This window comes from Centroberyx affinis, unplaced genomic scaffold (assembly GCF_046629955.1).
Source record: "Centroberyx affinis isolate AG114_WGS23_722 - 3 ecotype Tasmania unplaced genomic scaffold, CSIRO-AGI_Caff_v1 ptg003132l_1, whole genome shotgun sequence".
Taxonomy (NCBI): domain Eukaryota; kingdom Metazoa; phylum Chordata; class Actinopteri; order Beryciformes; family Berycidae; genus Centroberyx; species Centroberyx affinis.
The window spans coordinates 81475-99058 of NW_027281193.1; the positions used below are offsets into that span (position 1 = coordinate 81475).

The following is a 17584-nucleotide window of genomic DNA, read 5'->3' on the forward strand; positions in this document are numbered from 1 at the left end:
TGCTCATTAACGAAGTCGGCATGATCGATGATGTACATAAGAGACACTACAGTAGATACTCCCATGCTCAGATCTCTGTCTCCATCCGTTGCTGCATTATCAGATCAAATGTTTGAGTTGCACCCGTATGCTCTTCATCCTTTTTCTTAAAGGGGATCTAGAAAAAAATAAGAAGTAGTTAATACATAGAAAATTGAAATGAATTGGGTTCTGGTGGGTCATAGCCCTACTATTTATCACACCACACACACATTCTCTCACACAACTAGTGCTGAACAAACCTGGTTGCACACAGCGCGGCCGTATCGAACGAATGTGGCAAAATGCTCACTGTTGAAGTTTAACAAGTCGTATGTGAACTCCTGGTCGAGAAAAGTGTCGCACCGATGCCTCATCAGGTCTTGTGGAGACGGACTGAGTCGATGCTTGTTGTTATTGACCTTGATGCGAGTTCCCAGAGGCACTTTAATCTGCGCGATGGGCTGTCTGCGGATTTTGGTCCTCTTGAGAAGACGATCGCCAGACGAATGTTGGACCATCTGCTGAAGGAAGCTGCGACATACTCTCTGCATCAGGTTCTCATCTGAGAATTGAGGAGAAAGACGGAAAGAAAGTGTGTTAGAGAAAATAAATTAAAAGTGGTACACTTCAGTTCAGTAGATCTTCATTTAGGAGAGGCAATTAATTTTAGACCACCTGATTAGTTTTATCAGCCTTAAAAAATTATATTCTGAAATTACAAATTATACTATTACATGGCAGTATATAGTTATGATATATGCCAAGATGTTAAAGACTGACTTAACTTGGTACTAATATATGGCATTAAGCATATATTTAAGTTGGTCATATAGGAATCATATTGGTAATGTCTATAAGAAAGCACAGAAATGTAGTCATGTAATCTCTGATATTACATTTCTGGCTTTCTCGCTGCACATGGAAACAGATTTAGTGCATCTGTCCATCGGAGCAATGTGTGAGTTCTTAGGTAAAGTGATATTGTCCTATAATCAATAGGCTACCTGAGGATTTCAAAGGAAAACGTGATCATAAGGCAAGATAGTTATTCATCAACTTCAACCTTCAAAATGATTTTTTTTTAGGAAATCCTATCCATGAATCACATGCCAGAGAAAGTTAGCCTTTACTTTGAAAACTTAAAAAAAAAAAAGGAAAAAAAAATAACATTAATTTTTGTATTACATTTCATTTTCTCACCTGCCACCCCAAAATGGATAACATGGCCATCTCCGTCATACACTCCCCAAAGAGAAAATCCTGTCCCTTGGTAAACAAACTCAATCAAGTCTCCAATCTCTGCTGTGGACACATTCTTATCAATCTAGAGATAAAAAGGACATACAGTTAGAAGCAGTATGCAGTATCCACATTTCCATTTTTTTTTTACATTTATTTGTCCAGGCAAGTCGCATAAGAAATACAACAAATTTATCCAACAAATGCAAACAACAAATTTATATTTATAACGACAGTCTAGAAAACGGCAAAAGGTCTCTTGAGGAGAAGCAAATAGGGGGAAAATAAAAATAAAGAATTTGGCAGGTAGACATACAACAACATGGTATAAGAAGCACATTATTATAGCAAGACGGATACTAAGTGAGACAAGATTCAGCAAACAAAGCATCACCATATAGCATAAAAATACCAAGCAGCACAGAAAATAAAAGAGCACATGTTAAAGCATATTTGGAGATGGGTAGCAGCAGCAAATAAAAAAGCAGCATAAATGGAGGTTTTAAAACATTTAGATTGAGTAGAGTATAAAAGTATACTCTTAAGATGTGGAACCTCCCATAAGAGTCAAAGGTATTTACACTTAAAATAAGAGTTGTAAGATTTTTCCTAGGTTTCCTATAAGTTTCCTAGGCAAAGTGTATGTATAGTTGGATAAAGTTGTCAACAAACACACACACACATTTTTGACAGAATTGTGGACATTGCTGCATCAAGACACTTCTGAATATATTTATGCAAATGCTCACCTGTTTCTCTGTGATTTGGGACAAAATACTGTTCCACTGTCCCATAAGATCCATTGTCGCTGAGAGCTGAAGTCCAAATACTAACTACAGGGCATCATCAAATTATTAGAAGGCTGTAAGCAAGTTAAGTAATAGTTGAAATGCCTTCATCATTCTCAGATAGCCTTGACTGAAGACGAGGAAGCCTAATATGTTACCTATTAATGTAATATGTGGCCTATTATTATGTCAGCTTTGGTCAGGCGGACACTGAGTCACAACAATCCAAAAGTAAATTTCAGTAAATTATTTGGCATTCGTTTCAATTTGAAATGTGTGGTTCAAATACACTGAATTCTCAATTCACACTTGTCATATTGATTCGTATATTTCTTCTAAGTCAATTTCAGAAGTTGAAATGCAAACAAACCAAAGACCATAATGCTGTCTTACTGGACTGCAAATGATTTGTCCCTGTAGGTCTAACTAGCACCGGCATCCTTGGTTTCATTTAGAATTATATTGATTTCTAGCATTGGCCATCACACTGACAGGCCTCAATCAAATTATACATGTAATCCTTTTTTTTTTTATATGTATTTGTCACTAATCTTGGTCCATTGATATGAGGGGTTTACATTTGTTGGACTAAATCAATTTGTCCTAAAAAAAAAAAAAAAAAAAATACTCATTTAGTATTCTGGGTCTCTCCCAGTTGGGAATCTCTGTTTTATATATTTATGACTGTGATGTTTGTTTTGCTTTGAACGTTTCTGGCCAGTCAAAAGCACACACACATTCGAAGACTATGGCAATGCGAGGGTGACATTAGGGTTCTACATTATGTAGAATACCTGACTGTGCTATAAGATGTTAGGTTCAACAAACTGTGCAGAAGTATAATAAATTTAATAAACCAATACAAACAAATAAACCAAATTTGGTGTTTCCTTCATGATCTAACGACATCTATATTGCTGTTGTCATGTGAAAAACCGAAATTTAGCTAATTTTCAGGTTTAATTTGAAGGATTACATGATTCTCTAAGATTGAGACGATGCTACGATCCATGGGCTTATGAAATCTTTTCAAACCCCCACTGGATAAACCCAAAAATGCTAAAAAAGCTAAAAACAAGGCTGTTTCTCTTAGTTCCTAAAACACTGACATGTTAGAGACACAAGGTTTTCACCTGACATCGATAATATACAGTGACAATATATAGTGTAGCCTATATTTCTTCACTGTCTCTAAGCAAAATTCACAGAACTTAAACACACAAGCATTTAAAGGGGATTTTCCAGGATGCAAAATACTTGTGGTATATAGGGCAGGTATCAAAGTGTGTGTGTGTGTGTGTGTGTTCATGCAGTGTGCAGAGGAATTAAGAGGAGATGATGAGGAGGGCGTTACTGCAGTGATTTAGGGGCCCTGCTAGGCCAGATGATAAAAAGGCCCTGTGGAGCCTGCGAGGGAGGGAAGGGGATGCACTCGCAAATACACAGTAGAAACACTCATGAGCCTCCTCTGATCTGGTGGGATAAACGTGTCCCAGTTTACTCGAGCAGGAGAGAGGTGGTGGTGTTTGAACGGACATTTCACCTTAACCAGTGCTCTTCTTAGATGGTGGCTGAGGCCTCTCTCCTCTCCTCTTCTCCATCTCTTCCTCTCTTTCTAACTCTGTCATGAACCTGTCTTTAGCTCAAAGTTGTGAAGGCAGAATCTCTGTCCCTTCCTTCCCCTCCACCTCCGTCCCCCCCCCCATCCCCCTCCCCCCTTCTCCGTGCCCTGTGGTGGGGTGGTTATTGAGATCACCGTGTGTCTGAGTGGCGGTGATAACCGGTACCCAGGTGCTACCGGCACATGGTGTTTAATTAATTAATGAGACCGCGGGGTTGGTTTTCTAATTCCACCTAGCCAGCACCGGGGTGTGGGGGAGATAGGCGGGAAGTGGTGGGGAGATGTTTAGGTGTGTGTTTTCAGGCAAGGAAAGGAGAGATGTATGTGGGAGTGTGTGCGTGTTATGGGTGTATATCTATTTTGTTGGCAGTTTGGGAGCTGGTTTCCTTGTTAGTGGATTATTAAATATGAATGGCATATTTTTACCCTTGCGCCCTGACTTTTAATCACACGTTGTGATTGGATGTTAATCATGGGCTAAATGGAGCTGATGATGAGAGAAACACAGTTGGTGTAAATACATCACCCTGAACCCTTCCTACTCTACACTAACCAGGTCATGGACTCATTGCCCTGAAAATAGAGAAATGCACACACTTAATAACAAGCGGTAAACATAATACAAATACTGCATGTGTTAGAGCAGTGTGTGGTGTGTGTCCTTAAGGTTTAAGTACAGTGAATTGGGTGGTGGAGGGTTAAGACTGTAAGATGCCAGTTTGTGTGCCAGTATTCTGTTTTTTATTATATTTCAGTAGGATTCTCATAGCATTTTTAGCAATGCTAATGCAAGTCAAATCAGAACAAACCCATTTCTCTCTCACTTCTTTCTCATATTTATTTTGAGAAGCTGAAGGGTAAGAATAAGAAATTAAAAAAAGTGTTCAGATTTATTAGAAATGGCTTAGTTCACCTTTGACTAACACTAATCTAACAGGAAACTACCGACAATCAACTATCAAATCGACTATCAAAGACAAACACAGTCAAACACAGAAATTACATTTTTTAGATGTCCTGACCAATGTTTTGGTTTGTGATCAATAGAATAGGCTTCTAAAAGAAATCTGAATTTCTCTGATTTCCTCAAATTTCTCTGATGAATGAGTATGCAACCATCTACATATGATAAAACCCTACATAAGATTATTTCTTGCTTCCAGTATTGTCACTTGCTGTGACACAGGAGGAGTTTTACAGTAAAGGGTTAACGCAGAGAGAAGAAAGAGCCTCCCTGGTCATGAATGATAGAATATGCCTAAACAGTAGCAAATCTGCATTTGTATTCAAAGCTCATCTTTAAGAGCTGTTTTACATGGAACATGTTAGCAAATTATGTATTTCAGACTTTACTGCTTCCATAAACTATTCAAATATATTAGCATATACCTCGTAAATGTTAACACTGCGGAGCTCTCATTCTCTCTCTCTGCCTCTCTCTCTCATAGGCAAACAGCCTTAGAAGCCGATAGCACAGAGGGAAGGAATGATTTACTAAAGCTATATAAAACTCTATTCTCTGTGGGAGATTACAATAAAACTTCTATAATCTCTGATAGTGGAATATTATAGATAGCCTCTATAAAACTCTGTTTATGGCTCAGGAAAGAGAAGCATTATGACTTGTTCTACCCTGTGCACTGTGGTTTAAAACATCTTATAACTTGGAGATAAAAGAGTCCATAGCTTTGAGATGCTGAAGGATGCACATCAGCTAATTTACAGTAGGTTTATCAAGGTTTATCAGTAAAAATGGTAGTGAAATGTCTCAAATGGTAATTGGTTGTATGGTAAATGGTTATATATAAATGGCTACAAATCAGATAAGAAAGAACACAAGATAGAGGTAAGAGAAAACAAAACTTGGCTGCACACCCAGAGCTCTGATGCAAAAATATGTAACTTATTGAGAAGATAAAAGTTATCAGAGAGTGTCAGAGTGTTCTTCCAACTTCTATTTTAAAATTTCATTTCAGCTAAAAGTCCCACATGGATTTTCTCATGTGTAAATGTTATTTGATACTGTCAGATTGATACCTGGTCATCATTTCTCTCGCTCCTTTACTACTGTAGTGAAGATTGTGGTTCCACTGCTGCACCAGAACAGGCTGCATGACACAAACACACACACACACACACACACACACACACACACACACACACACACACACACATACACACACACAAACACACACATACACACACAGATATCCTGGCTCCCTGGTTGCTCTTCCTGGAGCAGCAGGGGGATGCAGGAGAGGAAGGAGGGAGGAGAGGGAAGAGAAAGGAAGAGGCGACGGGAGAACAGACCTCCCATTGAACCTGGCTTGCTTCCAGCCCTCATTCACCCAGTAATCAGCTGCGAGTCAGTCAGTCATACTGGCGCAAAACACACACACATTAACATTTGAGCGCACATTACACGGGCGCAAGCATGCACACACACAAACACACACACACACACACGCACACACACAAGCGCAACTCAGTACCCTGGTTGTGTCTGCTACACTCTCACCAGCTGCATTGTTCAGATTTCCTTGCCAAGCGTTTCCCCCTGGTAGGAGTGTTTATTTACAGACACTGGCCTGGGGGGGTGCGCTTGGTGGTGGTGCGTTTGTTGGTGGTGCGTTTGGTGGTGGTGCGTTTGGTGGAGGTCTGTGGCACCGGCAGGCTGACTGGGTCTGGCTCTGGGCTACCACAGGCAGGGGTCTTTAATGACGAGGGTGGAGGGTATGCGGGTAGCGGGCAGGGGGGCGTCTGTTGGGTGTGTGTGTGTGTGTGTGTGGGGGGGGGGGGGGGGGGGGGGGGGGGGGGGGGGGGGGGAGGTACTGAGGTGTGGTAGGGGGGGGGGATCAAGGAGAGAGGGAGGCTGGCTTGTTAGGCTCTGATCAAGGGGCACCATCGCCCACCTATGGCCCAGAGGGATCTCTCAGCCCGTGGGCATGATGCCACAACGCTGCACAGAAGCTGAGCAGACCCCCACACAGCTGGGGAGGAGAACCTCAGGTGATTACACTCACAGGGGTGAACGTCAATCACACCGCCTGCGTGAATGTGTGTGTGTGTTTGCATACATCTGTGAGACAATGCCCCTCTGGTGTCTATGCAAGTATGCTTTTATGTATAACTATGCGCACACTTATTGTGCGTGTGTATGTGTGTGTGTGTGTGTGTGTGTGTGTGTGTGTGCCCACTGCCCAGTGATGGCCTGTTAGATTGAGCTGTCAGTCGGCAGGCAGCAGATGAAGATTAATGGAGCACACAAACAATAAGAGGCTGGCAATGATCATAAATATGCTAATGACCATTATCAATACACACACACTGACACAGATAGGGGGATGAGTGAATGGCTGTGTGTGTATGCGTGTGTGTGCGTGTGTGTCTGTGTGTGTGTGTGTGTGTGTGTGTGTGTGCATGTAGGGAAGATTTGAGGTAGGAGGTGATTCAGGTTAGTGAGTTAAATCATCCTCCCTCCCCCCGAGACACTCACCCCACATGCATTCACACACACACACACACACGCACACATACACATATTTTCAGACCGCCAATGTGCTGGCTGACTGATGGACTAGAGAGACGGATGTCCCATGTGTTATGTTTGGGTTGTGGCTGTGGGCTAAAAGAGGGAGGGGGGCTCATTGAGTAGAGGACATGATTGGTGTCACATTAAAGTGTGTTTATTTAGTGTGTGTGTGTGTGTGTGTGTGTGTGTGTGTGTGTGTGTGTGTGTGTGCGAAGGGCAGTGGATAGCGATGTCTGTGCCAAGGCTCTGATTAAGACTACAGGTTCAGCTAATGGCACAATGAGAGGCTGATGAAGAGAGGGAGAGATGCTGAAAAAACAGGGAGAGAGGGACATAAAAGGGATAGATAGACAGATCTATTCACTATACTGATGATGGGCTCTTTGTTGTCTCATCCCATTCTACGGTCTCTGGGGTTCTTCCACTCTCTATAGCCTACACTCGTTTTTATAATGAAAAGTCTCTTTCTTTATCATGTGCACTCTCTCTTTTTCTCTCCTCTCTCTCTCTGTCTCAACCCCCCCTCTTTGTCTCTCACAGCCCATCTGGGTCACAGAGCACAAAAGAGCAGTATGGGGCCCAAACTGAAACCTGGTTGTCCACTTCATCACCTGAACACACACACTTCCTTTCCTCCACCTACTTTTCAGCCCCAGTCTTCTCCTCTCCTGCCTCCTGCTCAACCCTCTCCGCTGCACTGGGGTCTGCAAAGTCTGCTGGGAAATGATAGGGGCTCACGGGGCTCCCTGACCTTCCTTGTCCTTTAAACACACATACACACATGCACTCGTGCAGTTTCACATATACACACGCACACACCATCCGCCCGATGCTGATGGAAAGTGTAATTTGTGTGTGTGTGTGTGTGTGTGTGTGTGTGTGTGTGGCAGGGTGGGGATGGATGGAGCGTGTATAGTAGACATAGGGAAGTGGTTATGATTGGGGCTAATGAGCTCACAGGGGACTCAGGGATAGAGGAGGCTGGCCAATCGCAGGCCTGCCTCAGATACACCTCTCTGGAGGGTCCCTGCTGGGCCGAGGCCCTCATGTCCCCGGGGAATCTGTTTGTGTGTATGTGTGTGTGTGTGTGTGTCTGGATAGTTCCTCTTTGAAAGCCCTATAGTCCCTGTGGTCATTATACACTCATTCTGCTGAGCTGGTTATTATTGTGCTCCATGGACAGGGGTAGTTAACCATTTAGATGTTGAATCACATCGGTCATTAAGTCAAGGTCACTGCGAACTGGTACGACACAGAGGGACTAGCTTGTTTTTGGAGTGTTATTGAGCATAATAAGCTGTTCTTGGAAGTCAAGTGGAACAAACTGATAGAAACTAGGTAACAATTGGTAAGGTTGCATCAGTGGAAAGTGTGTGAGTGTGCGAACAGGTGTGTGTGTGTCAGTGTGTCATTCTCTCTCAGACAGTGTGTGTCTCATTACCATGCATAGTGTGTCAGTGTTGTCCGGGAGGCTGAGCCTCGGTGCGGTGCTCCAGAGGAGAGTTATAGATTACTGGCTGGAGCAGGCAGGGGCCAGGGGAGCCGCTGCAGCCCAGACCCAGGCACTGTAGGCTGGGCACGGCTCTCAGCTCATCAGCCTGTCTCTTGAGGCTGTGGAGCTTAACCTGGAGCAAGGCTCTGATTAACCAGACTAATGACGGAGCAGCCCCCAGCTCCCACTGCCCAACACCATAATCACTGCTTAAGGCCCTGGCCAGTCTGTGTGTCTATATGGGGAGGGAGACAGCGGTGTCACAGCTTAATGGATAAGTCTACCGACGACAAGCATTTTAAGTCAGCTGTCAATACAAGCTTTGGAGTCATTCACATGGCAGAAGACCAATGTATGAAATACTGAAAGGAGATCAAATAAATTCACACGTGACATAATTTCTTTCTGTTGTCGGTGTGTGTACATGTGCGTGTGGTTGCATGTGAGTGTGTACCTCTCTGTGTGTGTGTCTGTCTGTGTTCGCAGCCTCAACAGTTGGACGTGTTTAATGAGTGCTGATTGACGTCTCATCTGTGCCTCCTTATCTCTACAGCAAACATCTCATCAACACAATGGAACCTTGCAACCTTTGGTACACACAGAGACCACAACAGACACACTGTACACACCCAGCGATGTATGCAAATACTGAAAAGACAGACATGCTTTTGTTTGTAGCCCACTTTTGCAAAGCTCATGACTCTGAAGAGGAATTATTCAATAAGTGTAATAAGCATATATACCTGTAGAGGTGTGTGTCTTAGTGTTTGTGTGTGTGTGTGTGTGTGTGCAGGTGTGGGGGAGGAGAGGGGTGGGAGTGCATTTGCACAGGAGACAGAAGACTGTGCCAATAGCGCTTAGTCTTCTCTGTGAGTAAAGTGATTTCTGACGGCTCCTAAATGAAGCCTTAGGGGTGGGGAGCCCTACAGTTAGATCACAGACCACAGGCACGCTTTATGACTCTGTGTGCCATTTGTTTGAGTGTGTGTGTGTGTGTGTGTGTGTGTGTGTGTGTGTGCGAGTGTGAGAGTGTGTGGGTGTTAGAGGCAGAGGTAATAGCTTGGTGTTATGAGTGGGCTTGAGTCGATAAGTGATCTCGCTACTCTCCGACAGAGAATGAGTTGGGGGGTGTCCAACACAGAGTTTAGATGCCAGAGACGTCGAAAGACAAAACAAGAGATTCACTCCTTCGGCCCACGAGGGAATCAAACCTGTAATTCTGGCACTGATACCTCTGCAGCTCCTCTAAGTAGATAAGCAATGAATGAACCAGCAAAGAGTATAGGGGACTGCAACGAGATAGAGAGAGAGAGGAGAGAACAAAAGAAAACGAGGAGAGGTGAGATATTTACCTATAGAGGAGATATACAGGCAGAGAGGAGCCGGTAGACCTGGAGTAAGGTGACAGAAATATGTCACGAAGGAGAGGAGAGGCATTGGCTGAGCAGATATGAATAAGCAGGACTGATGTTCGATTGGTCAGTTTTCACTACAGTCTTCAGGGGCCGTTATTGACTGACAGCTCTTACTAAGCCGTCCACATCGCCGCTGATCCCCCATAACATCCAGGGCTTACTGTGTGTGTCTGGGTGTGTGTGCATATTTGCGTATGAATTTGTGGCTGGATGTGCACTGGGCAAACATCTGTGTGTATTAGTTTGTGTGTGTGTGTGCGCGTTCAGTTACGCCTTTACAAGTTTTGGTTGATGGCTAAGCAGAAGACAGATACAAACATGCACTCATAGCAGCTGTGTTTCTGAATGGATCCAGCGGCCATTGTTCTCCTGTCACTAACTCGTCTCCCAGACCCAGGAGACACACCGCTGACATTTAGCAGACACCCCCCCCTCTCCCCCTCTTCTCTCCCACCATCCCCTTCCTCTCTCCTGCCTCATTCTCTCTCTCCTACTGCTGCCATCAGTCCCTCGCTCATTCTCTCTTTCTGTCACTCTATCTCTCTCTGGCATGATGTGTGGGGACAGATGTGTGTATGTGTGTATGTGTGTGTGCGTGCGCACACATGTGCGTGTGTGTGTGTGACTGTGTGACAGAGAGAATGTTTGTGTTAATGAGTGGCCCTTTAAGGCTATTAAGATAAGATAGGTACGCCCAGAGTCCCTCATTACCCAGCATGCATTGCCCCCTACACCGAATGGTAATTGGGAAGGAGAGAGAGAGAGAGAGAGAGAGAGAGAGAGAGAGACGACTGTGGTAGAGGTGGGAATAATAGGAGGATAAACGGGGGATAATTGGGCAGATCGGGAATGAGAGGAGCAATTGATCAGGTTAATTTGTGTCTGCTGAGAGAGACATGCTGAAGAGAGGAGGGGTTAAAGGTCACACACCCTCACACGTATACACACACACACACACACACACACGAATGGACACACTCAAACACCTGGACACAGTCCCACATATAAACACATGCAAACACAAACACACACAAACTTGCACATGCACAGATGCAAGAATATGAATGCAAAGTGATCAAATGTTCTACAATTATACTATTAGAAATATCATTGTTGTATAATTTTCCATTACACTTAATACAGATTTGTGTTTTGGCTTTTGTGCAGTCGTTTAGGTTGTTAGGTTGTGTATGTAATCATGCATGTCAGTCAGACTTTAATATCTTAGAAAGTCATTCTTACAGTCCGTTTACACCTCTAGTCTCTGTTTCACATTGTGTCACACCAGCATCACCTACAGGCTACAGAGATGAACAACACCGTCTCCCTGACTTTCTCAAGCCTCCCACACCTGCTGTCCCTACTGCAAACCGTCATTAGCACCTTTGGTACATATTCAGATATTCAAATAGTCAGCAAAAATAAACAATGCATGCAATTTGTTATATTCTGTGTATAGAAAATGTAACCAAAATCAGACATTATAGACATAAACATAGACAAAATTAGACCATTAGATCATAACCTTGTGCAAAAATATTTGGTTGGCACTGTTGCAAAACTAATTAAAGTAAAAAATTAAGTAATATTAGGTATTATTCACTTCCAGGGACCCGGGTGTCACTGCTGATGGTGGTGTACATTCCTTTGAGATGTTCTGTGAAGCCGCTAAGCAAGCTTTTCAATTTTTTCTTTGTTATGTTTACTCTGGGATAGTGTCTATATACTATGTGGATTAACACATGAATTATCTAAGTACTGAGCAAAAAAAAGAAAGATGATGACTGGAGCAGGAACAGGAACACATCAATTAATGCTTTTATTGTAGTGGAAAAATACTTATTTCACTTACTGCATCTTCATGAAACAGGGAGGACAGGGAGGCATTGGCAAATCTGAGATAGCTTGTTTCAATCAAGTCCACTGGTGGACAGAAAAGGGGCAATGCAACAACTTATGCAATGGCTAGAGATGCCACAAATTCTCTCAGGTTATCTAAAAAATAACCATATATACAAGCAGAAAAAGTGTGCGTTACATCTAAATCACTGAATATTTGTAGTAGCCTCAAAAGCCAGACAATCTCAGTTAATAATCAACCATATTTCTGAACTACAGAGAGAAAAATGTTGTTATCATGACACATTGGTTGTAGGCTACTAAGGTAGATGGAGCTTCAATCAACTATCACCCAATAAAGTCAAAACTTTATTGCCATGTCTACAGGAGGGTTGATTGGAATTTGCCTAATCACAGAAACAACAGACATTAAATTGTATATTTGTCCACCATGCAGTCACGTATATATTCAGATTCAAATGTCCAGAGTAAAGGAAAAAAAAGTTAATGAGACCTCCAGTGAACATATTGCACTCCACCAATTGCAACGTTTTCTGTAATAAAATGTTATAAAAATGAAATAGATGGTAAGCAGAGACTCTTCAAACCGACCTGAGCTGAAAGTTCAAACAGTGGATTTATATCACCATCAAGTGGCAGGTTTGTGTACAACCAGCGAGAGAGACAGGAAGGATGGAGTTACAGTCAAAGGATTTGAATGAGGATGTTCAGAGGATTTTTTGACAAGATTTACCCTGTTGGCCAGTTGAAACAATCTATCCACAAATCTATCCATGTCCATCTTGGATATACACACGTCTGCCTACATATGAATATCTTCAGAAGGTCAGAAGGCAGGGTTGCCTGCACTGTAGTGCCTCTGAAACAGTTTGGGGGTGAGTGCCTGACTCAAGGGCACTGGGGCAGTGATGTTGGGCTGTAGATGAAACTCCAGCCATCTTCCAGTCACCAGCTCACAGCCTGTATACACCCTGCTCCATCCAAGATCTGACACCAAGATCTGACACCCTCGATCCACGTTTAATCAGTTTTTCTTTGTAATTGCCTTCTCCTCATCCTACTTTGTGTTCATTTGTTCACCTAGGCTCGGCCTGTAACCATCCAGCTCCTGTGTGTCTGTATGACCTGATCTGATCCTTTGCCTCCACCACCATTCCCATAGCTCTCCCTCTCTTGGCCCTGCTCTAACCTTCCCTTCCTCCCTTCCACCTCTCATTTCAATGCTTCTGCTCGGGTAGACCTGCACAGGTTGGTTTTGTTGGTTATACAAACTGGGCAGCTGTAGGCTATTACCAAACACGGAGGAATATGGAACGGGTGGATATGGATTAATCTCAGAGGAATTGCGTGATATTGATTTGAAAACATCTTTACAGTGGCAGTGTGGGGACACAATTGCCCCAATTGATTGATCTTGTTAACTGCACGTAGCGGTTCCCCATTGGACGTTACAGCGAGTGACTGAGGAGGGAGAAGAGCGCCCGGACGAAACCATTCATCCGGCCAATGCTCCGACTGAAATCTGTCAAGATTAATGAGCACTGAAGGCATCTCGAGTCAGATTTCCACGAGGATTAGGCGTGTAGCCAAAATAGATGGGTAAGATTACGAATCTGGCTAATTTGCGTTTGGATTAGCCTCCTAATCGGACGGTCAACGGCACTGAATCCCCCCGCATCCTCCGGTTCACAAGCGACCAAAAAGGCAAACAAGCAATTACGATGCGAAGATGATTTGGTGACGCGATGGGTGCCTACGAAGATACCGAAATCCAACCAATAATGACGATTCAGTTTGATTTAAGGTTAGTTTAGACGTTTTTATCGCTCCCTTTTTATTGGCCATGATTTCCCTGCGGAGGCTGGTCCAGTTGTTGGTGCTGCTGATCCAGAGCGGGAGGTGGGGGGTCGCGCCGAGCCCCACCGACGAGGGAGCTCTCCGGGCCGGCCACGGAGAGCACGGAGAGCCGGGACACAAGGAGCCGCACAAGGACTCGTACAGCACCTTCGCGTCCGAGTTCCTGGAGTCCAGATATCTGTCAGATGATGGTAAGGGTCTTATTCCGGATTGAAGAGGCTAGTTCAATGAACTAAGATTTCTCTGTTTGTTGCATCGGTAGATTTTGTTTACATGTCGTGCATACTAGGCTACATAACTACAGAAATATAGGCTATACTGGGACTCTATCTGTACATATGCTCTCTTTATGGTGCGTTGCTCTTCGTCCGACCTAACCCCGTTACACAGGGCCTTTCAGCACCCAGGCCAGCTCCCTGCTAGTAGCTGGCCTCTCTCTCGCACACACACACACACACACACACACACACACACACACACACACACACACACACACTGCAGATGGCCTCCCTCTAGTTGTCCCTCTGACCATCTTGAATACAAGCTTTGTTTGCTTTAACACGGTGAGTTTCGTGTGTAACCTTCTAAGTGCCCATTTTGTATTTTGCAGGTTATCCGTTCCCCACCGCCCCACCAGTGGATCCCTTTGCTAAGATCAAAGTCAGTGACTGTGGAATAACCAAGGGCTGCATCAGGTTAGAAAAAGGATATATCTGTGCTCCCTCTCTCCCTCTCTCTCTCTCTCTCTCTCTCTCTGAAAACAGGGCTCCCATCCAGCCGTATTCCTCTGGGCTCCTGGCCTCACATGAGAGAACTGGAGCAGAGCAGGCACACTCCACTGTCTTGTCTTTGTGCTTTGAATCCTGAATGAAACTCATTTGAATAGCTTTTTTCTTTGCTTCCTTTACTATTACTGTATTCTCAACGTTGTCAACCAGTTTCCATGTTCTCCCACTGAGCTCTGTTTGGTAGTGCCCCCTAGGTCCACCCTTGAGAGTGAAAACTGGATCGTATGACTTTAAAGAGTGCTCGTGTTTGTCTGTGTCCAGGTATGGGAAGCCGGGGTGTGATGCAGAGACATGCGACTACTTTCTGAGTTTTCGTCGCATTGGGACAGACGTGGAGTATGAGATGAGTGCAGACACAGACGGCTGGGTGGCCGTGGGTTTCTCCTCTGACAAGAAGATGGTGAGCAGCTGCAGCACCTCCATGACTGGCTGCTCTATTAAAAAGGCTGTGTCATCTTAATGCATCCCTGTGTCTAGTTTAGGACAACACACATTTGTGTTACTTTTCAGTACAGCTGATGTTAACATTTTGTTGTATCAACATTGGTTAACATAGGTTGTGCTGGTAAGTAACACAAATTTGTGTTGTCCAAAACCAGACTCAAGTGTTGAAAATGATACACCCTTTTTAAGAGTCAATCAACTATGAGAACAAGTAATTCAAAAGATCAATACTATTCCTTAATTCTTAATTCTTGATTCTTAATTCAAAACAAGATATCCACTGTTTAAAAAATATGAAACATGTTCTTACTTTTTTGGCATGGAAGTAAAAAGCTTCATGTAAAACATTTTTAATGATACAATCCAGAATTTATTTGACCTCATAATGTTTGGGTGTCTTTACATAGTTTATGTTCTCAAAGAGTTTGACTTGTGGATGGAACATAATCCTTTAGGAATTTTCTTAACCTCTCACTATTTATAAACAAATGTTTTACAGCTTCAAAATACATGTAAAACTCATAGCTAGCTGTCCTGAACCACCAGTCCTTTTATCAAAACCTCAGACAATCAATTTTAGAGTGAAAAAGTTTCTTCAGTCCAATAAATCAAGTAAATAAAGCCAGTGATAAGGCTACAGCTTCGGCAGCAGACATCGGGGCTTTAAGTCATTTGCTGTCTTGGCCTTTGTGTACAAAATGATATCATCATCTCTGACACATTATCTATATTTGGAAGTATTGAGTAACGCACACCTGCTTATTCCTCAGGGGGGAGACGATGTGATGGGCTGCGTCCACGATGATAACGGACGTGTGCGGATCCATCACTTCTACAACGTCGGCCAGTGGGCCAAGGAGATCAAGAGGAACCCGGCCCGGGACGAGGAGGGCATTTTTGAGAACAACCGGGTGACCTGCCGCTTCAAGCGCCCGTTGTACGTCCCCAGAGAGGAAACGCTCGTGGACTTACACCTGTCATGGTATTACCTGTTTGCCTGGGGACCCGCCATACAGGGTGAGTGTTTGTATCAGCATCTGTTCCACTCTCTAGAGTTCTCTCCCTTTTTTTGCCCCCTTTCCTCTCATCTGACATCATCGCACCTTTGCCAACAGGCTCCATCACGAGGCACGACATCGACGCTCCGCCAGTCAGCGACCACATGATCAGTATTTACAAGTACGAGGACATCTTCATGCCTTCCACAGCCTACCAGACCTTCAACTCTCCCTTCTGCCTACTGCTCATTGTAGCCCTCACCTTCTACCTACTGATGGGAACGCCCTAACAAGGCACCGGAGAACACAGGGTCGAGAAGAGAACAAGAGGGAAGAACAAGCAATAAAATAATTTGCCATTTTTGTCTGATGCCACACCCTGAGTCAAGTGTGCGCTTTGCACAGAAAGACACTGTATTAGATAGATTAAACAACATAGAGAGCATATATATTCACTATACTGATCTCATATGGAGGATCTTGACAAATTCTTGAGAATATATCGTAGTGTTATCATGAAAAGCTAACTTTGTGCCTGGTCCATAGCCTCAGTACATTCAAATATTAGATCTGATAAAAGAGTAGTATTATAGTTTAAGATAGGCCAATGATTTTGAGTATTTATGATAGCATACAAGTATTAACTAGGAAAATATGAGCACTACGCATATGCCAATAAGTAACTCTCACAGTTCTTTAAAATGCCGCATGCACTGGGAAATCACTACTGAGAACAGTAAAGCACCTGAAGATGTGAAAAACCTTTGAACACCACACCAGGTGAAAAGAAGACAGCGCTTCACACTGGACTGGACTAAAGACAGTTTTGTTTTTCCACAGGAACCGAGGAGCTCAGCTCACAGCCTTTTGCACACACTCACCGTCCTTTTCTTGTGCTCTGTCATGTTCATGGACATTATCCTCCGCAAATATGTTTTTGAAAACAAAGATATTACAATAGAGGAATTGGTTCATTCAATAGTTCATACTATCAAAAGATAATACTGTATATCCAAAGTTTTAGCAACTGCCTGCCTGTATTATTTGTATTGCTTTGACTATGTAAAAGATCCCCACTAACTTTGTCTAATGTTCATGTTTGACACCCAAATGTGAAGGCTGGGCTCCATGTCACTTTTGCATAAATTCTTTTTGACAGTTTGACTTGGCTGTTGGCTGTTTGTTGGGGTTTGTTTAACAGTACTGTGGCACTCTATGTGTGTGTGTGTGTGTGTGTGTGTCTGTTGAATGATTAGTATAGCCTACTGAAGCAATAACACACTGAACAGGAGCATAAACCATGATGACATGACATTTTGTTTGAACTAATTTTTCCCCAGGTTGTTATTGTAGCCTTTTGATCTGAAATAATATTACTGAAAGTGAATGGATACTACACTGTTCACAGAATTCATGTTAAGATGCCTCCCATTGAAACCATGCCTGTGTTTATTATCAATAAAACGGACTGTATCAAGAAAATACTTTTACATCGGGTAGTCATTTCACGGAAGACAGCTCTGCCAGTT

At 43.4% G+C, this 17584-nt stretch overlaps 2 protein-coding genes across 2 annotated transcripts; one reads left to right on the top strand and one right to left on the bottom strand.

The window, feature by feature from the left end:
- Nucleotides 1–67: 67 nt before the first annotated feature.
- LOC139659524 (phospholipase A and acyltransferase 4-like) lies at nucleotides 68–2880 on the bottom strand. Its single transcript, XM_071537829.1, has 4 exons — nucleotides 2010–2880; nucleotides 1222–1345; nucleotides 282–583; nucleotides 68–157 (listed from the first exon to the last, which is right to left on the bottom strand). Exons 1-4 carry the CDS (start codon nucleotides 2061–2063, stop codon nucleotides 68–70), a joined length of 570 nt encoding a protein of 189 aa, XP_071393930.1. The 5' UTR covers nucleotides 2064–2880.
- A 10931-nt stretch (nucleotides 2881–13811) lies between these two features.
- LOC139659533 (DOMON domain-containing protein FRRS1L) lies at nucleotides 13812–16345 on the top strand. Its single transcript, XM_071537839.1, has 5 exons — nucleotides 13812–14016; nucleotides 14436–14520; nucleotides 14875–15013; nucleotides 15828–16074; nucleotides 16173–16345. The coding sequence occupies exons 1-5, from the start codon at nucleotides 13812–13814 to the stop codon at nucleotides 16343–16345; spliced, it is 849 nt and encodes a 282-aa protein (XP_071393940.1).
- Nucleotides 16346–17584: the final 1239 nt, after the last annotated feature.

Bases quoted from the DNA above. Each gene is read 5' to 3' on its own strand.
- LOC139659524 (XM_071537829.1), bottom strand. From the start codon at position 2,063: ATGGATCTTATGGGACAGTGGAACAGTATTTTGTCCCAAATCACAGAG. The intron at 584-1,221 runs GTGAGAAAATGA...CTCAATTCTCAG, and splicing joins TATCCATTTTGGGGTGGCAG to ATGAGAACCTGATGCAGAGA. The intron at 158-281 runs GTTTGTTCAGCA...ATTTTTTTCTAG, and splicing joins GCCGCGCTGTGTGCAACCAG to ATCCCCTTTAAGAAAAAGGA.
- LOC139659533 (XM_071537839.1), top strand. From the start codon at position 13,812: ATGATTTCCCTGCGGAGGCTGGTCCAGTTGTTGGTGCTGCTGATCCAG. The intron at 14,017-14,435 runs GTAAGGGTCTTA...TGTATTTTGCAG, and splicing joins CAGATATCTGTCAGATGATG to GTTATCCGTTCCCCACCGCC. The intron at 14,521-14,874 runs GTTAGAAAAAGG...GTCTGTGTCCAG, and splicing joins ATAACCAAGGGCTGCATCAG to GTATGGGAAGCCGGGGTGTG.